Raw genomic sequence first — 27,873 nt, 5'->3', positions numbered from 1 at the left:
ACGGCCAATGGGGGTTGACCGTGGAAATCACAAACTCCAGGGCTTCATCTCGCCAAGTTGAAGCCCACACCTTGGCAAACCCTCCCCCGCCCCTGCCCCCCACCCACCCAAGTTTTAAATTTTTATCAGTTTAGGAGACCCAGCGGTCTCCTTCATAACCTCCATATGGGGGTTTTGAATAAACTATTCAGAGTCAGAAAATTCCAAGCTTTCTTCCCTTAAACCTGCCCTCCCCTCCAGACAGCATTATTTACAGAATTCACTTTAAAGTTTACGGCAAATATTGTACTACAACTTATCGCTAAACTAAATTCATTACATGTTTTTCCCTTTTAAACTTCTTGGCTATTTATCTTCACTGTCTCGATGACTTCTGGTTCTTATTTTCTTGACACCCACATTGTCATTTTCCTGTTTGGGAACAAAAATATAACTCAAGTAATTTAAAAGAACAATTTTTGTAACCGACTCTGCAAAAACCCCGATCCTTTCTAGGTGTGATGCAGGCCTTTAGTCCTAGAAAATTAATCTTGAGGTTGGAAATAAACTTTAAGATAGAGCCTGTAAAAGTTGCCTTAAACTGTTTTTACTATTTAATTTTTTAAAGTTAAATATTGTGTCCTTTGATAGAAAGGTTTGTAAGCTATTTTTAAGTTAATACATCATAAAAAGAGAAAGAAAATTTCCACACAAATACGTATATTTTCACTAATTTTCATAAATACCATTCAGGAAAAGTGAATTAAAATGTATCATCAGGCTGAAATCTTTTTTTTCTTTTATACACAAAGACAATTATTTAAGACCTTTATTAACAAGTGTTTGCAGTTGGTTGACTGTTTTGAAAAAAAATCAAGCTGTCAACTTTTATTACAAATAAAAAAGAGGTTCTTAAAATCTCAACTTGACCAGATGTGAAACAAATTAAAAACCAGAAGACTCAAAAGATTTCGGCCTGGTTTTTTTCTCAGGCCAAAACCTTTTGGGTCTTCTAAACAACTGATGTGTTTGAAGGGGACCGTCCCTCAATGCTACGTGAGTGTGAGTGGAGAGCGCATGTGGGATGGGACAAAGGACACCAGACTGCCTCCCGGATGGGAACTCTTAATAGTACTACCCAGCTAAACACACCTCCACCTGTTCTTCATCCCAGCTTGACAAAGGGACGCCTTCAAAATCAGGCGTTACCCCTCTGGAAGTTTCATTCAGTCTCTAACCAGAGGCTGAAGACAGCTGCCTGGAATCTTAATACAGGGTATGCAATAAGCAGTCAGAAAATACTAACTGGATAAATCCCTTTTTCTTCCTTTTTTTAAAATTTTTGGCCACGGCAAGCAGGATCTTAGTTCCCCGACCAGCGATTGAACCCGAGCCCCCTGCATTGGAAGCTCGGAGTCTTAACCACTGGACCGCCAGGGAAGTCCCATCCCTTGTTTTTCCTGAATGATGATTTTATAATGTGAATTTACTATTCAAAGTGGAATTCCTAACCCAGATACACCTGAATATAGAGCCACAAAATGTGGTTTAGATTCATGCCTCTTAACATTAGTCTAACCGGGAGCTGGTGGTGTGTTATTACATATCATGTGCTGTGTCTGCTCTAGCAACGTGGGGCAAAAATTATATTGAAACATTCTATGCACTTAAAAAAAGAGAAACAGGAAATTACTTGCCTTTTGAAGGCTGTTGGCACATCTCCTGGCACCCCGGGTTACTCTCTGCTCGGATTCACCCTCCGAAGTGTTTCCTCGAGGGCGGAGAGTAATCTTTCTGGATCTCAAACCCTTGAAGTCTGAACATTCCGTTGCTTCTTTCTCTTCCTGCTTCTTCACGGGGATTTCCACCCTTTCCTGCCTTGCTGTCTCCTCTGTTGCATCAGGCAAAGGCTTCTGATTCTGCTTCCCAGATCTCAAGTGCCTCCTTCTCTCTTGAACTTTGCCCCCAGAGGTAGGAGTCTCGGCTCCATCTTCTGGGCTTTGTAGCTTCATCTCTTGGGAGGTCTTCAGGGACTTCTTTTCACTTCTCTTTATTTTCATCTTTCCTGCTGATATAAGAACCCCAGGTCTTTGCTCCTCTATATTGGTTTTAGTGGGGCGCCTGGTACGCAGGGACATTCCCTAAAAAAATTCAAAAGACATCCAAAAAACGTCAAGAATGAGGAATACAAATCTTGAAACTCAACATGGAGAAAATCATTCGAAAGTGAACTCAAAGGGGAATTAATTGGAAAATTTTCCATTCGTTCAATTTCTAAGATGCCAGTAATATAATCGAGTCAAGGGAGTGCCTGTCACTTTGTTCCAATGGAGAAATCACCATTTCTACTGATAAACCATAAGTAAGGAATTCAGTATAAATTCCAATCACAATGTCTGAATGTCATATACGTCTGATTATAAGAAGCGTTAAAAGGGTATTCCAGGAGAATGCCCCATTATTCAGGTAGTAAGTGAATTCCTAATCCTTTAACAATCATTGATAGAGCAGGACAGGAAAATCTCTATTTCTGGAATCGAATTTACAAGCTTCTCTATCTGACAGCCTTGACAGTTATGGTCTTCCCAAGACACACGCCCCGTGTAAATTGTTCTAATTGTTTAAATACTGACGCAGATACTACTTCTACCCAGCACTCCAGGTCTCGTTGTCTGGAACAAGGCAGGACTGAATTGCCCACTTTTTCTCGGCACAAAGTTCCACACCTTTGAAGGTGAACACAACTCAGTCACTTCCCGAGAAGTTCTTGGCAAAATGTGTAATAATAATTTTGACCAGTTATTTTCCCAAATTAGCCTATTCTCTCTAGAAATCCCCAAAGGATGCTTTACGAAGGTCTGCAGTTACTCACTGTGTTGAATGCGGACCCCGCAGGGAAAGGGTACCCACACATACATTCGGGTTATGTACAGTTTATAGCAAACGTTATACGAGAATGGAGAGCATCCACCCAAGATGACATGGTACGATTACATCACACGATTGCATCACCTTATTTGGAGCGTGCGCGTCTTCTCCTTGTGGATCTGTAGCTTTAGTTTTCACGTCATTGTTGGGCAGGTTTCCCACAGGTTTAGTCCTTTGTGCCAAAATCCTCAGGCTTCTCTTCTTCACTCCCGAGGGTTTGGGGGGCTCCTGTCTCTCCCTGGGGGCTGTCCTCTGCTTCTTCTGGAGGGGCTTCTCTTCCTCAGGGTCCTGTGCAGCCATCGTGGGGCATAGCCTCTTCCTGCCCACAACCCTTGCATCTTCTCCCAGTTTCCTCTTGGGGGACGGGGAGATGCAGCTTTCACCTGGTGATTTTACAGGGTCTCTGCTGCCCACAGGGTCTCCCGTGAACCTTACTTTAGGGGCCCTGAGGACTCTTCGGGATATTTCTACAGGTCTTCTTCTGTCTGCTGCTTGCTTTGGGGCTCTCTTAACTCCAGAAGCATTGTTTCCCAGTTCCTTGACCTGATCTGGCTTTTGGAAGAGCTCTTTGAAACTGGCCGGATCTTCCAGGGGTTGGGCCTTTTCCTTAAATGTTCTTAGCCGACTCTTGACACAAATTACATTTTCTGCTGAGTCCAGGTTCTGCCTTGAAGTTTCCTTAAACACTTTGATATTGTTCTCATCACCTACTGGTTCTCTGTGCGTGGTTTCCCCTGCTGTTTGGATGGGCTCTCTGAGTACTGAGAGCTCTTCTAGGTCCACTTTTCCCGGTGGTGACTTGAGCTGCCTCCTTCTACTTGCTGGCCTGGTGACTCGTGCGGCTGGTGGAGACTGGCAGGGCACTGCAGTGATTATAACATCACTCACCGGTTCTTTGGCCTGATCTGGCTTTTGGAAGAGCTCTTTGAAACTGCATGAGTCTTCCATGGGTTGGGTCTTTTCCTTAAATGTTCTTAGCCGACTCCTGATGCCCGTTACATTTTCTGCAGGGTTGAGTTTCTGCCTTGAAGTTTCCTTCATCACTTTGCTGTCTTTTTCATCACATACAGGCTCTCTCTGCATATCCCCTGGTGTCTGTGTGGGCTTCCTGGGTGCTGAGGGCTCGTCTACATCCACTTTCTCTGGCAGTGACTTGAGTCGCCTCTTTCTACTTGCTGGCCTGGTGACTGGTCCGGCTGGTGAAGATTGGCAGGGCACTGGAGCTATATTAACATCACTCACTGGTTCCTTGGCCTGACTTGGCTTTTGGAAGAGCTCGTTGAAACTGCCCGAGTCTTCCATAGGTTGAGCCTTTTCCTTCAATGTTCTTAGCCGACTCTTGATGCCAATTACATTTTCTGCCAAGACCAATTTCTGCCTTGAATTTTCCTTAAACGTTTTGCTGTCTTTTTCATCACATACAGGCTCTCTCTGCATATCCCCTGGTGTCTGTGTGGGCTTCCTGGGCACTGAGGGCTCTTCTACATCCACTTTCCCTGGTGGTGACTTGAGCCGTCTCTTTCTACTTGTTCGTCTGGGGACTGGTTTGGCTGGTGGAGATTGGCAGGACACTGGAGCGATTTTAACATCACTCATTGGTTCCTTGGCCTTATCTGGCTTTTGGAAGAGCTCCTTGAAACTGCACGAGTCTTCCAGGGGTTGAGCCTTTTCCTTAAATTTTCTTAGCCAACTCTTGACGCCAATTACATTTTCTGCTGAGACCAGTTTCTGCCTTAAAGTCTCCTTAAACACTTTGATGTCATTTTCATCACCTACAGGTTTTCTGTGTGTGTGCATGGTTTCCCCTGGTGTCTGTGTGGGCTTCCTGAGCGCTGAGGGCTCTTCTACATCCACTTTCCCTGGTGGTGACTTGAGCTGTCTCTTTCTACCTGTTCGCCTGGTGACTGGCTCTATTGCTGGAGATTTATAGGGTATTGTGGTGGTTTTCTCATCAGTCATTGGTTGCTTTGCATGATCTGGGGTTTGGAAGAGCTCTTTGAAGCCAGCCAGGTCTTCCAGCGGTGCGGCTTTTTCCTTGGGTGTCTTTAGCCACCTCCTGCTTCCAGTTACATTTTCTGCAGGGTCCAGCTTTTCTTCTGGAGTTTCTTGAGACACTGCAATGCCTCTGTCACCACCCTCTGGTTCTCTGTGTGAGTGTGTGGCCTCTCCTGGTGTTTGTGTGGGCTTCTTGAGTGCTGAGAGGTCTTCCTGCACAGCCACTTTCTGGGAAGGTGTCTTGAGATGTCTGGTCATGCTGGTTGATGTAACAGCTGGTTCTGGTGGTGGAGATCGGCAGAGCATTTGGGGGGTTCTGTCCTGAGTCATTGGTTCCTTGGCTTGATGTGGGGTTTGGAAGAGCTCTTTGAAGCCAGCTAGGTCTTCCAGGGGTGGGGCCTTTTCCTTGGGTGTCCCTAGCCACCTCTTGCTTTCAGTTACATTTTCTGCAGGGTCCAGTTTCTCTCCTGGAGTTTCCTGAGACACTGCAATGCCTCTGTCACCACCCTCTGGTTCTCTCTGTGAGTGTGTGGTTTCCCCTGGTGTTTGTTGAGGCTTCCTGAGAGCCGAGACATCTTCCTGTACATCCACTTTCTGGGAAGGTGTCTTGAGACGCCCCTTTCTACTTGATGTGTTCACTGGTTCTGGTTGTGGAGATTGACAAGGTATATTGGTGGGTTTGTCATCAGTCGTTGGTTCCTTGGCACAATCTGGGGTTTGGAAGAGCTCTTTGAAGCCAGCCAGGTCTTCCAGCGGTGGGGCCTTTTCCTTGGGTGTTCTTGGCCACCTCTTACTTCCATTTACATTTTCTGATGAGTCCAGTTTCTGATTTGGAGTTTCCTGAAACAATATGATGCTTTTATCATCATCTACTGGTTCTCCCTCTGAGTGTCTAGTTTCCCCTGGTGACTGTGTCGTTCTGCATGCTGAGAGCTCTTTCTCTGAATCCGCTTTCCCCAGAGGTGTCTTGAGCCATCTCTTCATGTTGGTTGGTGTGACAATTAGCTGTGGTTGGGAGGACATGCAGAGCATTTTGGGAGTTTTGACAACAGCCCTTGGTTCCTTGGCATGATCTGGGGTTTGGAAGAGCTCTTTGAAACCTGCCAGGTCTTCTAGAGATTGGACCTTTTCCTTGGGTGTTCTTGGCGGCCTCTTGCTTCCATTTACATTTTCTGCTGAGTCCAGTTTCTGCTTTGGAGTTTCCTTAGATAATTTGATGCTTTTATCACCATCCGCTGGTTCTCCGTCTGAGTGCCTAGCTCCCCCTGGTGTCTGTGTGGGCTTCCTGAGCGCTGAGGGCTCTTCTACATCCACTTTCCCTGGCAGTGACCTGAGCCGTCTCTTTCTACCTGTTTGCCTGGTGACTGGTTCTACTACTGGAGATTTATAGGGTATTGTGGTGGTTTTCTCATTAGTCATTTGTTCCTCTGCATGATCTGGGGTTTGGAAGAGCTCTTTGAAGCCAGCCAGGTCTTCCAGCGGTGGGGCTTTTTCCTTGGGTATCCTTGGCCGCCTCTTGCTTCCAGTTACATTTTCTGCAGGGTCCAGCTTTTCTTCTGGAGTTCCCGGAGACACTGCAATGCCTCTGTCACCACCCTCTGGTTCTCTGTGTGAGTGTGTGGGCTTCCTGAGAGCCGAGAGGTCTCCCTGCACAGCCACTTTCTGGGAAGGTGTCTTGAGACCTGTGGTCATGCTGGTTGATGTAACAACTGGTTCTGGTGGCGGAGATCGGCAGAGCACTTTGGGGGTTCTGTCCTCAGTCATTTGTTCCTCTGCATGATCTGGGGTTTGGAAGAGCTCTTTGAAGCCAACCAGGTCTTCCAGCAGTGGGGCCGTTTTCCTGGGTGTTCTTGGCCGCCTCGTGCTTCCAGTTACATTTTCTGCAGGGTCCAGTTTCTCTCCTGGAGCTTCCTGAGACACTGCAATGCCTCTGTCACCACCCTCTGGTTCTCTGTGTGAGTGTGTGGGCTTCCTGAGAGCTGAGAGGTCTTCCTGCACAGCCACTTTCTGGGAAGGTGTCTTGAGACGTCCCTTTCTACTTGGTGTGTTGACTGGTTCTAGTTGTGGAGACTGGCAGAGCATTTTGTAGATTCTGTAAGCAGTCATTGGTTCCACTGTGTGATTTGGTGTTTGGAAGAGCTCTTTGAAGCCAACCAGGTCTTCCAGGGGTGGGGCCTTTTCCTTGGGTGTTCTTGGCCGCCTCTTGCTTCCAGTTACATTTTCTGCAGGGCCCAGCTTTTCTCCTGGAGTTTCCCGAGACACTGCAATGCCTCTGTCACCACCCTCTGGTTCTTTGTCTGAGTGTCTGGTCCCCCCTGGTGTCTGGGTGGGCTTCCTGAGAGCCGAGACGTCTTCCTGCACATCCACTTTCTGGGAAGATGTCTTGAGCCATCTCTTGCTACTTGTTGGCATGTTGACTGCTTCTGCTGGTGGAGATTTATAGGGTATTGTGGTAGGTTTGTCATCAGTCATTGGTTGCTTTGCACGATCTGGGGTTCGGAAGAGCTCTTTGAAGCCAGCCAGGTCTTCCAGGGGGGGAGTCTTTTTCTTGGGTGTTCCTGGCCGTCTCTTGCTTCCAGTTACATTTTCTGCAGGGTCCAGTTTCTCTCCTGGAGCTTCCTGAGACACTGCAATGCCTCTGTCACCACCCTCTGGTTCTCTCTGTGAGTGTGTGGTTTCCCCTGGTGTTTGCTGAGGCTTCCTGAGAGCTGAGACATCTTCCTGCACATCCACTTTCTGGGAAGGTGTCTTGAGACGTCCCTTTCTATTTGGTGTGTTGACTGCTTCTAGCTGTGGAGATTGGCAGAGCATTTTGGGGGTTTTGTCATCAATCATGGGTTCCTTGGCATGATGTGGGGTTTGGAAGAGCTCTTTGAAGCCAGCCAGGTCTTCCAGAGGTGGGGCCTTTCCCTTGGGTGTCCTTGGCCGCCTCTTACTTCCAGCTACATTTTCCTCAGGGTCCAGTTTCTGCTTCGGAGTTTCCTTAAACAATTTGATGCTTTTATCATCACCTGGTTCTCTGTGCATGGGCATGGTTTTCCCTGGTGTCTGTGTGAGTTTCCTGAGGGCTGAGGCATCTTCTACATCCACCTTCCAGGAAGGTGTCTTGAGCTGTGTGTTTGTCCTGGTGGGCGTGCCGACTGTTCCTGATCTGGGAGATTTACAGCGCATTTTTGTGGCTTTGTTCTCTGCATCCACTGCTTCCTTGGCATGAGCTGGGGTCTGCAGGAGACTTGGGATGTCCAGCTGGTCTTCCTCAGGCTCTGGCTCCTGCAAGCTCTCGAGGGCGGTCAGGCCTGCTGCTAGTTCACACTTCAGCTCTGAAGCTCTTCTTGATCTCCTCACAGCTATCATCGTTTTGGAATTTTCTTTTGATTCCATGTTTTTTGTACATGTTTCACTTTCCTTCACGTCTCCCTCCAGCTTCTGCTCTGGTTGTGGTGTTTTCCTCAGACATCTTCCCAAGACATTCTCAAGAGTGTCAGGTTTTGTGCCTTCGTATTTACACTCTACACCTGGTGTCTGTGAGCTTCTGAGCTCCATGGACCTTCTAAACTTGTTTGCACTTGATGTTGTCTTTGGTGTCGTTGCCTCAGACGCTGGAGTTTTCATCTCAGCACCTGTTGCTTTACACACGTTCCTCGGAGTTTTCATAATACTTTCATTTATTTTAATACACTGGCGTCTTAAGGCAGGGCTTGCAGAACTTTGATCAGACAGCTCTTTTGGTGCATCTTGAGTCCCGGGGAACACATTCTGTCCTATAAGAAATTAACACATACATGATGAGTATATTCTGTGCACTGTATGTGCCAATGTGGTGTTTTAGCCTCATGAGGTATTATTTAAGGACCAATAACCCAGCCTCCCATCCACCTCAGGATATGAGGCTGCTTATGTGGCCATAAATCTGTCTGACATGAACCACACACAATTAAGAACAATGTTTTTGGGTGACACAGAGTGGGGTCATGCATAGGCAGTGGTAAGGGTCTATGGGGATCGGATAAAAGAAAAACATTCCTTAAGAAGGGTCACCTGAAGGCTGCCAGCCAGGTCTCAGTGAGCTGAACACAGACATTTTTTTCATCAAACGTGAGAAACAGCTGCTTCATCTGCTGGACCACCAATGCAATAATATGGATTATACTTAGTACGCTAAGGGTCCACGTTACACAGGAAACATCAATTCTTTAGCGACAGGAAGCATCTTGAGTGTAGCACGCTGTCCCCTCTATGACAGAAACTCGGTGACCAGTGTAAACGAGAGAGAAACAGACTCACATCTCACTCTCATCCTGCGGCAGGTGCCCAACCAGAGATTAACAGGAGTACCTGTGCGGTGCACACCTGCTGCCTTTCTCTTTGGTAACTGACAGCACTTTCACATTTGAGTAATTTACATATAGGTATGATGAGAGATCATTACACTTTCCTGCTTGTCAGCCTCTTTACTTATGCTAAGTGAAGAAGGCCACGTGTACACACGTAGATTACGGTTAGTAAACAGGCATGCCTTTTCACGCAAGTCTCTGAAAGCCAGTGCTGGTTCAGCTGCTGACAGAAACCTCCCCTAAAAACAATGGGACAGGGAAGCTGGACATGGTACTTTATCAGGAATATCTGTCATAGAGAAATAAATAATACAGTAGCTGTTGTGAAAAAAGAAGACCATCTACAGTTTCCACTGAAAAGATCAAAGTGCCAAGGGAAAAAAAGGAAACCAACCAGAATTTTCTGAAGCGCACAGCAGAGGTTTTTCTCCTGAATGAGGTAATGGAAGCTCTTTTCCAAGCAAATCCTCTGAATTTGAAAAAGTGGAGGGACACAGGCTCACCCTTTGTGGTTTCTCTTTCACTGGAGTCTTGAACATTTCAGGCAGCCCTGTTACATGAAAATAGTGGAAAAACAGTTAACAGACAGACTGCTCACACCTGCAAACAAGCACGCCCGTCCTCACGTACAACAGAGGAAATGTCAGAAGGCAAACAACAGATCACGCCCTAGAACTTATGGGAGACAGGGTCTCATGGGAGAGGTTGATGCATCAGCTGTGAACCCATTTTTTGAAGAGGGCAATGGGAAGTTAGACTCATATATGGCCTCTTCTCTGGCCTTCCTCTTGGAAAGAAAATGGAATGAAGGAAGTCGATGTCCACCCTCTTCTAGAGTAAACTCCAGCTGTGAGCCCTGGCCAGAGGACAGAGGCTGCCCTTCAGGGTCCCTCTCCATGCTTCCCCAAATCTAGGGCCCTCATGCTCCTTCAGTAAGTCCTAGGTTATGCCATACTAGCGTTTATGTACAAATAAAATGTCCAAATTTTAAAAGTGAGATAGGACTGCCCATTTTTAGTACTGTCAAGTAATCATATCACCATCTTTTCATTTTAACACCAAAAGGTAGTACTAACATAATCTCAGAAAACAAACAAGCAAACCCATCCAGTACTCTAAAGGGAAGATTTAAGTTTCTCAAACTCTCATTCTCCTCCTGTTCTCCTTACTTTTCTCATTCTGACATCAGTGGACCAAAACGCTCTCTCAGTCTGGCAGCCGTCTGCAAATTGTGCTTGGGAAGCCTGTTCTGAAGGCACCCAAGCCAGGCAACTCACTTAAAAAGCTCATTCCTCTGCCACCGTTCAGGCCTTACTTAAAATATCCAAGATTTACTATTTCATCACATATTAATGTTTTGTCATAAAAGTACTAACACCGAGGGGTGGCCTTTGCTGAGTGTCTAGAAAAATGTTTTGAAGGAAGGCTGAGAAAATTTACCATCCCAGGTACTATTTAAACTTCTATTTATCTTATAAATATTTTTGAGAATTTGTCTTCAATGCTTCGTAACATATGTAGTAGTACACTCACACGTGTGCATAATTTACAAGGATACACAGATACACGTATATCTGCGTATTGGGTGGTATAAGCTCAAATTGTTTTTCACTCATGGAGCATGCTATCAGAACTCTGGCTGTCACTGTTCTACATTTTTATAGTTTGCTTTTAAAAAGCTAAATATGTTGATCCAAATGTGATTCTAATTGGAGGGTATCTTGCATGGGTTTTATAAGTGGTACAACAATTCTCCCATCTTAAAATCTGCCAGGAAATAAAAACAAGATTCCACCTAATGGATTCAAGTGTCACCTCCCTCCAGAAGTGCTCAGAATGGAAACTACTGGTCAAACGATGTAGCATAACATCCCAAACCTAGGGCCCTGCCGTGGTTCTAATCCGGTACAAGTATCAGCAGCTCACATCACACTTTTACTGAAAATGGCAATACTGGCTCAACTATGAATGGCTCAAAGAAGCCTTTGCTTCACGAACCAGCTAAGCTACACGGAAGGACAGGAAATCTTGAAGAAGCAAAATATCACTCAAACCAATTGCTCCACCCCTGGCAATTATAAGAGCAAGGCTGCTTTCTTCACCATAAAGCCGCTGTCAACGTCGTATACCTGTGCTGCTCTCCCAGGTAAAGATGTGCATTTCCTGCCATACCTGCTTCCTACAGGCCACGTGACCCCAAATCGTCAGGGACCTGGCCTTGTTCTCCAATCCAGCACCCTCTTCCTTGAACATCATGACCCTCCGAGTTGACTAGATTGTTTGTCCTCCTGTCCCATGCACAGCAGATAAACAAACGTGATACCCACCCATGTGGACCCACACAGGAGGATGAAAGGTTTCTGGTTCCTAAGAGCCATGGCTATGCTTTTACCTGAAAGATCTTCACTAAAGTCCATTGGTTTATTGACCACGAAGTTGTTCAGCATCCTGTAGGGCCGAGCCGGCCCGTTCACTTTCTCGATGTGAGCTTTCCCTATTATTATGGTACAGGGAGAGTTTGCATGGCCTGTGCTAAATTGATTGTGAATGATGCCAGTCGGCTTCTGGAAAACAATCAGGAAATCAACAAAGTGTCAAAGCCTCAATCCACACTTAATGTATCCCTTAATCATATTATGTGTCAAAGAGCAATTCACATTGGAACACTTACCTTCGGAGTATTGGTTCTTCTTTGCCTTTTGCTCAGGGGTCTTGGAGGGCCACGTTTAACAGCTTTGGTCTGGGTCTGCTTGGTACCAAGTTTTACCACGTCTGCCCACGATTTTGCCACTGTCACAGGGAAAAGATGTTGAGACTTTTCAAAACCGGCACTAACGAGAAAATCAACCTTGAAACCTATCTGCTGATACAACACTAACCAACTAAATTGGCCTCAGAAGCGCCACTCCTTCTCTTGGAATAAATCATCTGTAAGATGCCATGCTGGCTTCGATCCAGGGAAGCTCTCTTGGAGGGCAGGTTGCCACTTTTTCTCCCTCCTCTCTTGGGAATATCTGTCTGATGTGGAGATTTGCTGTCGCTGGAGATGGAAGACGCCTTGGATAACCTACGGCATCGGTCGGGTGCATCTGGAGAAGCGGGAGCAGCGTTAGGAGCTGGAGATCTCGTGAATGCATTCTGTGCAGTCACTTCCAGACAGACTTCTGAAGAATCTTCTTTCCCTGATGGCTGCGGCTGCTCCTGACAAGATTTAAATGTGCATAAGAAACCTTACCACAAATATAACTTCTCTGTAGGTTCAAGATGACGGAGTAGAACGTGCGCTCAGTCCCCTCTTGCGCGAGCACCGGAATCACAACTAACTGCTGAACAATCATCGACAGGAAGACACTGGAACTCACCAAAAAAGATACCCACATCCAAAGACAAAGGAGAAGCCGTAATGAGACAGTAGGAGGGGCGCAATCACAATAAAATCAAATCCCATAACCTCTGGGTAGGTGACTCACAAACTGGAGAACACTTATACCACAGAAGTCCACCCACTGGAGTGAAGGTTCTGAGCCCCACGTCAGGCTTCCCAACCTGGGGGTCCGGCAATGGGAGGAGGAATTCCTAGAGAATCAGACTTTGAAGGATAGTGGGATTTGATTACAGGATTTTGACAGGACTGGGGGAAACAGAGATTCCACTCTTGGAGGGCACACACAAAGTAGTGTGCACATTGGGACCCAGGGGAAGGAGCAGTGACCCCACAGGAGACTGAACCAGACCTACCTGCTAGTGTTGGAGGGTCTCCTGCAGAGGCGGGGGGTGGCTGTGGCTCACCATGGAGACAAGGACACTGGCAGCAGAAGTTCTGGGAAGTACTCCTTGGCGTGAGCCCTCCCAGAGTCCGCCATTAGCCGTACCAAAGAGCCCAGGTAGGCTCCAGTGCTGGGTCGCCTCAGGCCAAACAACCAACAGGGAGGGAACCCAGCCCCACCCATCAGCAGACAAGCGGGTTAAAGTTTTACTGAGCTCTGCCCACCAGAGCAACAGTCAGCTCTACCCACCACCAGTCCCTCCCATCAGGAAACTTGCACAAGCCTCTTAGATAGCCGCATCCACCAGAGGGCAGACAGCAGAAGCAAGAACTACAATCCTGCAGTCTGTGGAACGAAAACCACATTCACAGAAAGATAGACAAAATGAAAAGGCAGAGGACTATGTACCAGAGGAAGGAACAAGATAAAACCCCAGGAAAACAACTAAATGAAGTGGAGATAGGCAACCTTCCAGAAAAGGAATTCAGAATAATGATAGTGAAGATGATCCAGGACCTGGGAAAAAGAATGGAGGCAAAGATCGAGAAGATGCAAGAAATGTTTAACAAAGACCTAGAAGAATTAAAGAACAAACAAACAGAGATGAACAATACAACAACTGAAATGAAAAATACACTAGAAGGAATCAATAGCAGAATAACTGAGACAGAAGAACGGATAAGTGACCTGGAAGACAGAATGGTGGAATTCACTGCTGCAGAACAGAAAAAAGAAAAAAGAATGAAAACAAATGAAGACAGCCTAAGAGACCTCTGGGACAACATTAAACGCAACAACATTCGCATTATAGGGGTCCCAGAAGGAGAAGAGAGAGAGAAAGGACCAGAGAAAATATTTGAAGAGATTATAGTCGAAAACTTCCCTAACATGGGAAAAGAAATAGCCACCCAAGTCCAGGAAGCACAGAGAGTCCCATACAGGATAAACCCAAGGAGAAACACGCAGAGACACATAGTAATCAAACTGGCAAAAATTAAAGACAAAGAAAAATTACTGAAAGCAACAAGGGAAAAATGACAAATAACATACAAGGGAACTCCCTTAAGGTTAACAGCTGATTTATTAGCAGAAACTCTCCAAGCCAGAAGGGAGTGGCATGATATATTTAAAGTGATGAAAGGGAAGAAACTACAACCAAGATTACTCTACTTGGCAAGGATCTCATCCGGATTCGACAGAGAAATCAAAAGCTTTAAAGACAAGCAAAAGCTAAGAGAATTCAGTACCACCAGGCTTTCTATTTATTTTATATTGGAGTATAGGTGATTAACAATGTTGTGTTAGTGTCAGGTATACAGCAAAGTGATTCAGTTATACATATATCTATTCTTTTTCAAATTCCTTTCCCATTTAGGTTTACAGAATATTGAGCAGAGTTCCCTGTGCTACACAGCAGGTCCTTGTTGGTTATCTATTTTAAATATAGCCATGTGTACCTGTCAATCCCAAACTGTTTAAACCTGGAAGCACCAAACTTTTCAACCAGTGTCTGGCAAGTATATGGTAGAGATGGGAGTCTATCTCTCTCACTTAAAAAAAAAAAAGGGGAGGGGGGGGAAGAAAGCACCAAACAATTCTTAATTGGGGTATTTCAGGTGGAAAGATGAAAGGAACTTCCTCATGAGTGAGGCTCTTATCTAAGTCCAAGGAAACACCGTCCATGGGAATTTAACCACCTTTGATCTGCATGGAAAGACAGCCACTCACTTCCAGGAGCCCATATAAAAGGAAAGGAAAGGAGACATACCTCACACGCCTGTTAGTGTGAAAGGAAATTAAAGACTTCCCAGGCCCTCTGATGAAGGCGAGCTGTGGGCCAACCCCTTTCTAGAGACCTAAGATCACAGCCTAGGGTAGGTGATGAAAAACTGTAAAGAGCTGATGACGAAAATCATGGGTGTGCTGCCATCCAAGATTTTTCTTTTCACCTTGTAATTCTAAAAGGGAAAAACACCAAAACCTTATGGTTCCGTGTCATGATGCCTCTAGAGTCTTTCCAAATGTATTTATTATAACCCTAGCATGACCACCTGGCCCTGGAAGTGTGGTCAGCAGAGGCTTCTGCAGAGAAGGAAAGTCCTGAGGACCCACCTGTGCTCAGTCACCCTCGGGCCGTGGTTAGGAACCCAGGTGTTCATTTCCCAACACCCGCATGAATGAGCTCTCACAGAGACTTTTATATTTTTACTTTGTTATTAGAAAGAAAAAGGTGTTCATCGTCATTCTACTAGTGTGAGGGGTTGGAAAGAATATGGACCAAGGATGTGCGCTATCATCAGACCCGAAGTGGGGACCAGTGGGTAAACTCACCTTGATGATTTTCTTCAGGACGGTTGGCGTGTGGGTGACCAGAGACCGTCTTTGCTTTGGTGTCTCTCCTCTTTTGAGAGGTGTGTTAGGAGGTAAGTTTTCATCGAATAATTCAGGTCTCAGGCGACCACCGAAGGAGACCCGCCTCCTCTTCAGGGACACCCCATCCATCTTATCTAGAGGAATGGGTACAGACGTAGAGAGGGCAAAGGAGAACCGTACCATAGGTGTGACTTGTTTCCATTTACCATTAAAGACAAACCTACTGTAAACTCACTGAAAGCTGGCACCTCACACACCTTTACTCTCCTGTGATGTTGACGAAGGTGATGCTGCTTCAAGAGCTCAGGAAAGACCCAGGACAAACCACTAAATGCCAAGTCCCAACCTGACAGGACAAGGACTTTCTTTAAACATTGACAAGTCCTGTGCGGACAGAGCTTAATAAAGGGAGTGGCCTGGAGCAGTGGCTCCCACTTTGGAGCTGGGGGATGATGGGGATGGGGCTTCAGCAGTGGCCTGAGAAAGCTTTTCCAAGAGACTCACACTTGGGTCTCACTCAGACCTACCCAGTGAGTAGAATTCAAGCTGGAAACTTCTCCTGGAGATATTGACAGATGGGCAATTCATGCGTCCCAAGCCCCACTATCCATCTTTGTGAACCACTTGTCAATATAAACCCTTGCCTAAGTGAGGTGCCCCGTTTGTAAGACTTGTGGGGACTCCGTGACTGATGTGCGTGGGCCTGCTTTCAGAGCCGCACACTCCTGCCCTGGGGGATCCCTGCAGAAGCAGAGCTGACAGCGGGGCACAGCATCAGAACACCTGGGGGCCCCCGAGGAGCGTGGGAGGCCCTGGAGCTACCACGCCTGCTCCACGGGTCACATCTCTGCCACCCACGGGGTGCCATTAGGTTACTGGTTTCCCCATTTGCAAAAGGAAGATAACAAAACTCCTGTCCCGTGGGCCCTCCTGCTGCCAGAATAGAGGATGGGAAATGAGTGTCTGAAAGGCACGTAAAAGAACACCTGGCACGTAAACCCATGGGGATGGGGCAGGTGTGTTCTAGGAGCCACCCCACATGAGAAGATTTCCAAGGGATTTCCACTGACTTATTCTAGAGGATCAAACTCATAGGATAAAAGAGCTTATAGTTCAGAATTAAACTCCTGTGAAAAGCAATTATGCTTATGCTTATTCTCCTTTGTTTTGTGGTAGACAGAAGAATCAAATATGTTTTTGGACCACCTTATCTCCTTAGACCCCCTGCTAATTCTTCCCTAATAACCAGCACTTCTTCTGGTTGGTTGGTTATCTGGGTCTTCATGCAAAGCTATGAGTAGATGATGAATATGTGCCCTTATGTGCCTCACAGAGCTAATCATTCGTGAGTGAAGGAAGGTCCCACTAATTCATATCTAGACATAAGGTAGGCGTAAATTTGGGGGGGGAAATAAATTTACACTTAAACAAACTTACTCGTGGAATCGCCGAAGCTGCTGACATCAGCTGAGCTGAGACCCGGTAACCCAGGGCACACCGGATCAGCTGCCACACCCAGCTTCTCAGGCTTGTTGAGAAAATCGCTTTGAATCTTCCTTTCAACTTCAGGGACCAATGGAGCTGAAACTGTCTGATGCAGAATCTCTGTTTCTGTTGTCAGATCGGCAACATTTGTAGGAATCCTCTTCCTCTTTTTGGGGCAAAGTTTTTCCGGTGTATTTCCAAAACTCTCAACTTTCACGGGCGTTTGAATTCTAGGTAAGAACTTCCGAGGAGGAAACGTTTTATTATCTGCCCTGGAGCCTTCACTTTGATCTAGGTTCAGGGATGCACCACCATTGACAACACTCAGGTCTTCACTCCGCCGGCTCCGTGAGGGACTTTGTTGTGAATATCGTACAGGGGTCGTGGATTTCAGCATCTCTATCTCTGTGCAGAGGATGCTGGGACTCCTGGTCTCCCTGGGGGTCTGAAATGGCTCATCACTCCTCTTTCCCTCAGTCTGGCTACTTCCTTGTTCTCCTGAAGCAGGGTCTGCCTTAATTTGGGGGCTTTGGCCCGATTTTGGTCTGGATTTAAGTGAGACCAGAGTCTCACTCTGTAAACCACCAGTGCTTTCTTTTCCTGTTGTGCAATGACTCTGTGATCCTGATTTTCTGCGATTCTGTAGAACATTGACTTTTCCTGATTTCACATCTAACTCCACCTTCATTGACTCATAAAGCTTCCTAAAGGGAGACTCATTTTGGTCACTACCCTTAAGACACTTTATAGAGGAAAAAGCCTTCAATTCTCCATTACTGCTCCCCAATGTTACACTGGAATCTTCTTGAGAATCCCCAGCAGTGGGAGCTGTTGCATTTCTGCCGTTATCTCGGGGAAGTTCTGAGGGATGAACGCTGTTAGGTGTTTTCCCGGCAACAGGATCTCCTGAGCCACCTGAGACAGTACCAGCTCCTGTGACATTCTTCCCGTGCACCACAGGCCTTCCTGAAGCAGCTTCTTCCGTGAATTTTGAACGGGCAATGGAATCTTGAACTTTTCCATCTTGACAATGAGTTATGAAATAAGAAGCAGAAATTCGAGATTTTCTCAATGATTCACATGGGCGATATTCATATTTTAAAATTATTTCAAATTGTCTTAAAAACCTAGCCTTTCACTTAGCCTACAAATTTCTTAATGTCCAAAATGTATTATAATGGCATTCTGGTACTAGTTCCATGATGAAAATAAATAAATCACTTTAGCCTCCTATACCTCCTATAACCAACAGGAGACATCCAATGCTATCAATCTGCTCAGAATTGGGGGGACAACTGAGCATGACATTTCATCTCTACATGGACCCTCCAACAAGCATATGGCACCCATACATCACTTGAGAAAAGTTAACTCAGGTGTCTGCCTATGTCTGTCCCTTCCTTACCACAAAGCTACATAGAGAACCAATCTTACAGGATCCCAGACAAAACCAAAAAAACTACTAACCAGGGTTGGAAGGGAAGCTAGATCTTGAGACCCGACGCGAAGGCTCCTGTGAATTGGCAGATAAGAACAGCAATTTAGATGCCTTTTCAAATACCGACAGTCATATTTACTAAAATGTTCTTCCTGTTGATGACCTTCTCTACCCAACTGTTCTTAGAGAACTTTCAGAGACTTGGAGAAACGAGCCCAAGACATTGGGCTGGTACTCATAACACAAGCATTTCTCAGTTGATTTTTTAAAAATATAGTAATAGAATAAGAAACAAACTTGAAGATTAAAACTGCTTAAATTGAACCTCAGTGACTTTTTATAACTTCCTTGAACTTCTACGAAAGAAGAATCAAAGCTAAAAGTAAACATCATCCACACTCAGTATCTGGGAACCTACCAAGGGCACAGAACTATTGACTGTACACTGTTTTATCAAAAGTTGGCTACGGGACCTGTGGGTGAAGCGGGGCTCCACTTAGCGTGTGTGCTCATTGCTGGCAGATACTAAGTGTTTATCTGAAAGCCCAGAAGTTAAGGCAAAAGCGAAAACGATGCACCCAGAGGCCCTGTACCCTCAGAGCACGGGCTGGGATGCAGCCCTCCCGCTGGGCCGCCTTCACATTCCTTCCCAGGCAGCTTTTTAGTGGGTGAGGAACAACTACCGAATAACACAGATGTAAGATATAAAAGTCCAATATTGTTTCAAAGGAGGAAAAATAATATCCTCTGAATTATTGGGGGGGGAAATCACAAAAGATATCCAAAGGCAAATACTTTAACTTCTTTCTTTAATCAATTTCCGATTTCTTGGTATTGAATACGCTGCTTCTCAAACTTCCCATGTGAGGGCTCGGTTTCTAACTTCCGATCTGAAGTTGACAAAAGGAATCATATGACTGAACAATAAAAATGAATTAAAATTAAAAAATGTGTGCAAAATACAAGCCCATATTTTTGGTACTATAATATCCAATAGCCATAAAAATCACTGTCAAATAACATGTTCTAAGTATTCAACTTCAATATTTACATGATCACAATCCAGATAACGAACAGGTCATAGACCACTGGGACCTCTTATCTAACCCATAGTCCAGCTTTTTGGTTGGTTTCCTTACACCTACTAACAAGTTAGAAGCTGGGTTGGTAGGTGGGTGGGATACCTCAAAAGCTAGCTTTCCCCCAAAGCTGATGAGCAGGGTTGACATTAAAGTTAGTCCTCTGGGGAAGCAAGGGCACACAGCAGGAGCAGGGAACTTCACATGCAGAGCCCACTGCTGATTTCAGGAGTATCTGTGCTAAGACTCTTAAGCCAGGGAATTCCAACCTGGTCAGAAGAGAATAGCTTGAGTAGCTTCATAAAAAGTAACAAGGATAGGACGTCTCAGTATTAACCCAGAACCTTCTAAGTCCTACTAAATCTCCCAGAATGGGCCCAGACTGCAATTTAATAAGGTGGGCCGTTTGGAATATGTTTTCTCCACTGATAGACACAGGGCAGTAACTCTCCTCCAGTGTCGTGGGTCATCTGTCTGTCAAAACTGGGAAGCATCATTGGTACCTACAACTCTGATGTGATTATTTTGGATGAATAAAGACCGATGAGTACAATGGGACAAAAGATGAGCCGCCAGATCATGTGGTTCTAGAATCTGAGTTCTGCGTCAGGGTTGCCCTAGCCAAAGGTTTGCGAAATCATATTGTGAGATACTTTAGGAGACTTTGGGCCCAAAGTGTAACACCTAGTACTCTCATTTTGAATAAAAGAGGAAGGATATCTTAATATACCTAAGTTCAACTTGTTTTACTACCTTAGTGACATTTTCCTACTATAACTGGTAAGTCGTTCTCCCTTGTGAGAAATCAGTGTCAAAGTGCATATAAATGATTTCATATCATCATGCAAAAGAATCAGAGCCCAAAGTTCCATAATATCCCCCATCACCTGTTCCCATCTTTGTCCTGGAAATTCAGGTGACTTGCTTCCATTCTGATGACTTTCATTTTCATACCTGAAGTGCACAGAATGACAGGCACATATTCAGATTAAAGATTTGTAACCAATGATAAAACTTCCACATCTGACTAATGTCCAAGGAGCAAGGAACAAAGATCAGGTTTTATTCAAGATATTACCTTATTCATGGAAAGAAATTAGGAAAGTGTTTTCACGCTAAAAACTTAGGTAAATTGGTTTCTTTCGGAACACCACGGTCAGAGGTTGGGACCAGAATTTCTGAACCCTGACTGTTCTGTAAGATTCAACAACTTCCCTGAGCACCTCCTGTGTTGGAACCAACTGCGCAAGAGAGCAAAACCTGGTGTCTGCTAGTTTTTGTTCGTGGAAATCATCTGATGGCTTGGAAGGTCAACCAAGAAGCTGGGTGGCATCTGACACCTTTATCACTCTGTGCTGTCATTCACTGCAGGGTAACCACAGAGCTATACTTTAAGATCACTATGGTCTTTTCAGCTTCCCACTTACTCCATCTGTATCTGAACAAAGACAGGCACATTTTAGGAAGACGCAAAGATATTTAGCAAGAGACATGGTTGTTCTAACAGACCTCAGGTATCCATTCACAGAACAAACTTTTATAACACACACTGAACTCGGGTACCTCGGTGAGACAGCCTGATTCGAATTTAGATGCCACCTAAGTAAGCTCTGAAGCAGCCAAGCGTCTGGAATTGTTTCTCATGGTACCAGAGTTCTGAATCAAGCCCTTCTTCCTATGACCCATGTCCTAGTCTTTGTTGGAGGTATTTTGTCATCTCAACTAATCTTAATTTGAGCAGCATCTCATTTGGGGGACATATTTCTGTTCTCCATTCCTCATCAAATATTTCCTACCTAGAAATAATATTTATTTCTCTATCCAATAAAAAATACCCTTTAAAAATGAAGGCAAATTCACAAAAAGCACAGAAAAAGAAACAACCAGGATATTCAAATTAGAAAATATCTATTTAATACAAATGAAGGCAGAAATGAAGATGGAGTTCCATTTGGCAGAATGGATGACAAAAATGATCCAACTATATCTGCCTACAAGAGACACAATTTAGAGTCAAAGACACAAACAGGATGAAAGGATAATGATGGGAAAAGATATACCATGCAAATAGTAACCAGAAGAGAGGTGGAGAGGCTGTACCAATACCAGACAAAATAGACTGTAAGATAAAAATTATTCAGAGACACTGCACACTTTATAATGATAAAAGGGTCAATCCATCAAGATCAAACAGTTATAGACAAAAGTGCACCTAACAGCTGGTTGCAAAAGATCGTCTAAACCTTAAGGATTATGAAAGTTGAAAGCAATGTGATTAAAAAAACCCACAAAACTATAGTATGAAATCTCTCATCAAAAGCATTACTAAAGGGGGGGCTTCCCTGGTGGTGCAGTGGTTGAGAATCCGCCTGCCAATGCAGGGGACGCGGGTTCGAGCCCTGGTCTGGGAGGATCCCACATGCCGCAGAGCAACTAGGCCCGTGAGCCACAACTACTGAGCCTGCGCGACTGGAGCTCGTGCTCCGCAACAAGAGAGGCCGCGACAGTGAGAGGCCCGCGCACCGCGATGAAGAGTGGCCCCCACTCGCCGCAACTAGAGAAAGCCCTCGCACAGAAATGATGACCCAACACAGCCAAAAAATAAATAAATTAATTAATTAATAATAATTTTTAAAAAAGCATTATTAAAGGTACAGGACATTTCAGAATGATACATGATAGAGCTTCATCCGCCAAGAGGAGATAATTCTTAATTTAAACCCATAGTATGGCCTCAAAATATCGGAAGCAAAAAACTGACAAAGTTAAAAAACAAAAAGAAAAAAAAATCTTCAATGCGTGATTTCAGCTTATCTGTCCAGGTAACTAAGAATCAGGGGAAAAATTTACTAGGATTCTAGAGTCAGGAATTTGAATCTGATGGACCTACACAGATAGAGCACTCCGCCCAGCAGCTGTGGAACACACATTTTTTCCAAACACCCAGGACAGATTAGTAAAAAATTAACCATATCTTATCATAAAAAGCAAGCTCTGACACATTTCAGAAACTGGAAATTACTCAAATGTCCATCCAGAATGAATAAATTGTGTATAATTGTGTATATAACTGTGGATATTATTTCCGTGAAATCCTTAAGCAGTGAGAAGGAACAAACTGGGATGAATTCATCCATCCCATCCATGCTATGACTCCCACAACCGTAAGAGCAGAACTCAGTTACTAATTTATGGAGTTTAATAAAGGCAGACAAAACCATAGCAGTTAGAGATGCATGCTTAGGTAGTAGAACTCTAAAGACTTTCATGCTATCAGAAAAGCCACATTAGTGGTTTACTTGGTGCGGGGAAGAAGTAATGATTAGAAGATGCATGAAAGAAACTTCCGGAAAAGCTCTGTTTATGACTTGGGTGGTGTATTAGTTCTATAACAAAATGCCACACCCCGGGTGGCTTAAACAAGAGAAATTTATTTTCTCACAGGTCCAGAGGCTGGAAGTCCAAGATCAAGGTGTCGGCAGGGTTGGCTTCCTCGGGGCCTCTCTCCTTGGCTCCGGCCGCCCTCCGCTGCCTCTTCGCATGGTCATCTCTCTGAACACCTGCTGCCCTGGCTTCTGTGTCCTAATCTCCTCTTCTTATAAGGACACCACTCGGATAGAATTAGGACCCAGCCTAATGGCCTCATTTTAACTTAATCATCTCTTTCAAGGTCCTATTTCCAAAGACAGCCACATTCCAGGAAGCTGGGGGTTAGGACTTCAACTTGGGAATTTAGGGAGAGCACAATTCGGTCCATGACGGGTGATGATCACAAGACTGGTCACTTCATGGTAAGTTGGGTCATACATCTCGTTTTGTAACTTTCTCTATGAGTGTATTTTACTTTAAAATAAAAAAAGTAAAATGAATGCAGTTTCACAACACTTGCAACCAAATGAAACTCCTTTAGGACCTGGCCACCTTGGCATAGTTACGTGCTCTCAAATCTTTGAGCTGGAGCACACAATAAACCTCACTTGCCATTCCTTCTAGATCCATATGAATTTAGATAAAGATTGCGTTGGGAATGGCAACCTCAAACATGCTGACATTCACCCGCATTAGAGAAGGATCACTGATGAACTGTGAGGCTAGTTTTTGGTGAATCAGAAGGTCTATTTATTTTTAGCCCATTTAATTCTTACCCACCTGAAAGACCGATCAACAACAGTTATCACATCTCCATGTTTTAGCTGTACAGGTTTATCAAAAGTAGATCCATTTACTTGTGTTGGATTTGTGGAACTGAAATTAAACAATATTGCCTACAAGTAGAAAAGAGAGGAAAACATGTAAACTAATAAATGGATAAAAAGTGAAAAGTTTTAAAAAACAGACTTCCAAAACCCCACTCACCTCCTGCTCATTGATTTCAATTTTGCAGTGTTGTTTGGACACTACGGGAAGCTGAATACGAATGTCACACTCGATGCCCCTTAATTCAAAAGAATAAAGATTTTTTAGGTTGCTGCAATTTAAAAAACTTACATCAGTGATTCAAAATAAAACAGCATCTGACTCTATGTTTGATCTGTAAATGTAATGACATAAAGGAAAGACAAACTGGGCAATGTAAATGATCTTTGCATTTTGCCCACAATTTTTATAAGTATTGTATAAGCAACTATTTTAAATCATTAAAACTTAGAGTACTTAAAAATAATTATAATGGAAAATATTAGAAAATTGAATTGCCTTTCACTAAAATATCTATGCTTATAAGATCCAACTAAAGGAGTACTTTACATCAGTTTGGAGAATACTTACTGTTTGTACTCTGTGCTTTTTTTTTTTTTCCTATAAAAAAGGTTTATGTATGTTTATTGGTAATGCTATGTATGTTTAAAGGTGTAATCATCACCAAAAGTGCTGTTATTTCATACTAGGGCCTCTCCGTGTCTCAGTTTCTTCATATACAAAGAGGACTCCATTCGCAAACATATCATGGTGTTCTTCAGAAAATTAAATGAGTTGCTCATGTCTGTCATTTGCTTGGCACACAGTAAATGCTCATAACTTGTGAGCTTTTTATTGTTTTAAAACTATATTATTGGGACTTCCCTGGTGGTGCAGTGGTTAAGAATCCGCCTGCCAATGCAGGGGACATGGGTTTGAGCCCTGGTCTGGGAAGATCCCACATGCCGCAGAGCAACTAAGCCTGTGTGCCACAACTACTGAGCCTGTGCTCTAGAGCCCGCGAGCCACAACTACTGAAGCCCGTGTGCCTAGAGCCCATGTTGCCCAACAAGAGAAGCTACTGCAAAGAGAAACCCGTGCACGGCAACGAAGAGTAGCCCCCGCTCGCCACAACTAGAGGAAACCCACGTGCAGCAATGAAGACCCAACGCAGCCAAAAATAAATAAATAAATAAACCACATTATTAACTGACAGAGTCACAAGCCTCCTATCATTACAGACACTAATCTACAAGCAACAACAAATTATCTAGATGCAACCTGTCTTTTTACAGAAAACTAACATCAGCAGGAAACAGCTGAAGGGAGAATTCCCAAACCCACACAGAAACTAATCAAAGATGCCCTTAGCAAGGCTCTTTGGGTCTCTGATGTTCTTGTTACCATCCTGTGGTTTTACATGTTTGAACAGACCGTATGCCTCCTCTCTGTACTCAATACGAACCTCTGGAGTCTAAGAATATCCCTTCCTACCTGTATCATGACCAAACACTTACGAGTGGGTTTCTGGATTATAAAATCTCGCATAAAAATACACTTAATCACTACAGTATAATAACAGAATTACTGCTATTTGGTACCAAAATGTTTTGTTTCTTTTCTTTTTTTAAAATTAATTTTATTTATTTATTTATTTATTTATGGCTGTGTTGGGTCTTCGTTTCTGTGCGAGGGCTTTCTCTAGTTGTGGCAAGTGGGGGCCACTCTTCATCGCGGTGCGTGGGCCTCTCACTATCGCAGCCTCTCTTGTTGCGGAGCACAGGCTCCAGACGCGCAGGCGCAGTAATTGTGGCTCACGGGCCTAGTTGTTCCTCGGCATGTGGGATCTTCCCAGACCAGGGCTCGAACCCGTGTCCCCTGCATTGGCAGGCAGATTCTCAACCACTGCGCCACCAGGGAAGCCTCAAAATGTTTTTTGTTTTTCCCTTTTGAAGAGAGTGGAAGCTATGGAAAGTGAACAGCTACTTTAAGCCAAAGAAGAGAATTTGATTTTTAGGTATCAGAGCATCCCAGCAAGAGAGAGAAAAAGACTATGTCATTAGAACTGAGAATCTGTTTGGCAGGAGACTGCCGTCAGCAGTCACTGTAGATCAGTGGTCCTTAACCTTGGTGCTGTTGACGTCTGGGGCCACAGCTAGTTCTCTACAGTGGGAGCTGTCCTGTGCCTTGTAGGGTGTTTGGCAGCAACCCTGACCTCTGCTCCCTGACGCCAGTGGTGTGTGCCTCCCACATTGTGACATGAAAAAAATGTCTCCAGGCTTTGCCAAATTGCTCCTGGGGGGCAATACGGCTCTCAGTTGATAACCACTGCTGCATACTGATTCCAAACTCAATTTTCGAGCTGATGTTATGACTGGACAACTGCCACAGTGCTAAATAAATAGTGATCACCTCTCATATGCCAGGCCCCATACCAGACACCGAGCACATAATTATTAACTCGACAGTCCCTGTCCTTGGGGAGCTTAGTAGTGAGACAGACAAAGCACAGCCTCATCGCCGTGTGTGGGGTTAGGAAAGACAAGAGCAGGGCTCAGTAAAGGCTTCTTCTCAGGTAACATGGATCCTGTCTCTGAAAGTTGGAAAGCAGTCAGTCACGTAGGAGGGTAGAGAAATTCCAGAGATGAAAGTTCGAACTGGCTAAAAAGCACCAAGGTGAGAAAGAGCTGAAGTGTGGTGGAACATGGCAGGAGTGGGGCTGGTAGGAGGACGGGGTGCGGGTAGAAGGGGGTCAGGGTTCCACAGGGAGGGTAACTTATCCATCACATGTTAGAAAAGGAGAGGGGGTGTGATTAATGGTGCCTGTTACACTGGGACCAGATGTTACTGCCACCACCACCACCAAGGCAACAAAAGAGAAGTTCTCAAAACACAACCAGAAGGACTTTCCTTCCCACTTCCATTTTTCCAAAAAGACCAACAAGCCATACACAGATTCCTTCCTTCACTTGTTCAATAATATCCCCCAGCAGCCAAGGAATGCCCAGTTTGGAGAGATTTCAGATGAACACGGTGGCCTTCTAAAGACAGTCTGAAGTGAAGCAGGATTTGAGAATCCTTTACATTTTTCTCCAGTTATATTTTTATCAAATCAATTTAAAAATTTTTGTTTGACTGAAAAAGCACAACTGTGTAAACATTGTCTTCGAATTCTATTTCATAATAAACAACCAGTAGCATTGACAATACACAGGAAGTCCTGGGCAAACTCGAGGGCTGACTACTCCTAGAGCTGGGTATCTCGTCTGTTAATCTCTGATTAGTAATACTGAGGGTTTTTTTTTAAGCTAAATTGTCTAAATTGTCCGCGGGTGGGCAGGGCTCACCTTCCAAACAAGCAGGTATGAAGGCTCAGTGGAAAGTGGGGGCCGTCGACCCCGCTCCTTTTGATGGTAACAAGGCGTCTCGTAGGACCCATTTTCTAAACAGGAATTGTGACTATAATCCGTACCGGAAGGTCAGGCATCAAAAGGTTTGCTGAAGCAGACTTAACAAGCAATCCTTTGACTGCACTTTTACACGCCACTGAACAAAATAACAAAAATAAAACACACGGGGTGGGGGCGGGGGTGAGGGTTATTCTAAAGGCAAAGCGCTAAGAAGTCACTCGTAAGTGACCAACTGGGGTCGCGTGTACTATTCACCGCTGCCCCTGCCGCCCCGACCCACGCCTTACCTGACCCCGGTGGAAGCCCCAGCCAGGCCCGGGGCTGCGCCCACCACCCAGCGCCCCCCCAGAGACCTGCGTCCAGGACGCCGCCCGCCAGGCTCTGGGCTCCCGGGAGTTCCCACCGAGACCCCACGCCAGAGCCCAGGACGAGCCGGGCCAAGGCCGCGCTCCGCCGTCAGTCCCCGCAGAGCCCCGAGTGGTCCACGCGGCCCCCGGCCCGGCCGGCTGCCCACGCCCCCGCCCCCGAAGCTCCCCGGCCGCGGCTCACCCAGGACGAGTCTCCCGGGGCGACACCAGTGGTTCCGCCGCTCGTCGGCGAGCAACCCGAGTCCGCACCGGGAGGGGCCGGCGACGCGTCCACCTCCGCTGCAGGGACCGGGCCTCAGTCCTCCGGCCCGCCCCCACCTTCGCCGTGCCCCCAGTCCCCGCTCCCCCCGCCCTCGCCCTCGCCCTCGCCGGTGGCCCGCTGGCCCTGCCCAGAGACGTCCAGGAGGTGCCCGGCGTTAGCGGCTCTGGCGCAGAAAGCCGCCGCCGCGCCCTCCAGATTCAAATGATAACATCGATTCAAATTTGGCGCTAAGCGCTGCGATTGGGCGCAGGGGAGAGGAGGCAGACCAATGGGAATGGA

At 45.3% G+C, this 27,873-nt stretch overlaps 1 protein-coding gene across 2 annotated transcripts; it reads right to left on the bottom strand.

The window, feature by feature from the left end:
• Positions 1-112: 112 nt before the first annotated feature.
• On the bottom strand, positions 113-27,652 carry MKI67 (marker of proliferation Ki-67). Of its 2 annotated transcripts, none has more exons than XM_036829303.1 (15): positions 27,514-27,652; positions 26,902-27,100; positions 23,735-23,813; positions 23,528-23,643; positions 20,266-20,332; positions 18,329-18,374; positions 16,814-17,884; positions 15,335-15,510; positions 12,116-12,437; positions 11,908-12,026; positions 11,629-11,800; positions 9,631-9,786; positions 2,992-8,663; positions 1,677-2,120; positions 113-411 (listed from the first exon to the last, which is right to left on the bottom strand). In XM_036829303.1, the coding sequence occupies exons 2-15, from the start codon at positions 26,991-26,993 to the stop codon at positions 346-348; spliced, it is 8,598 nt and encodes a 2,865-aa protein (XP_036685198.1). In that variant the 5' UTR covers positions 26,994-27,100; positions 27,514-27,652; the 3' UTR covers positions 113-345. The 2 variants fall into 2 exon arrangements, with proteins under 2 accessions (XP_036685198.1, XP_036685199.1); XM_036829304.1 differs by having other exon boundaries at positions 12,116-12,431.
• Between the last annotated feature and the right edge of the window lie 221 nt (positions 27,653-27,873).

This window comes from Balaenoptera musculus, chromosome 16 (assembly GCF_009873245.2).
Source record: "Balaenoptera musculus isolate JJ_BM4_2016_0621 chromosome 16, mBalMus1.pri.v3, whole genome shotgun sequence".
Classification (NCBI taxonomy): Eukaryota; Metazoa; Chordata; class Mammalia; order Artiodactyla; family Balaenopteridae; genus Balaenoptera; species Balaenoptera musculus.
The sequence above is the reverse complement of the archived record's forward strand: the minus strand, read 5'-3'. Positions and strand labels throughout refer to the sequence as shown.

Bases quoted from the DNA above. Each gene is read 5' to 3' on its own strand.
- MKI67 (XM_036829303.1), bottom strand. From the start codon at position 26,993: ATGGGTCCTACGAGACGCCTTGTTACCATCAAAAGGAGCGGGGTCGAC. The intron at 18,375-20,265 runs GTGATGGGGGAT...GCCAATTCACAG, and splicing joins CAGGACAAAGATGGGAACAG to GAGCCTTCGCGTCGGGTCTC. The intron at 9,787-11,628 runs GTAAAAGCATAG...TTCATGTAACAG, and splicing joins CTTTAGTGAAGATCTTTCAG to GGCTGCCTGAAATGTTCAAG.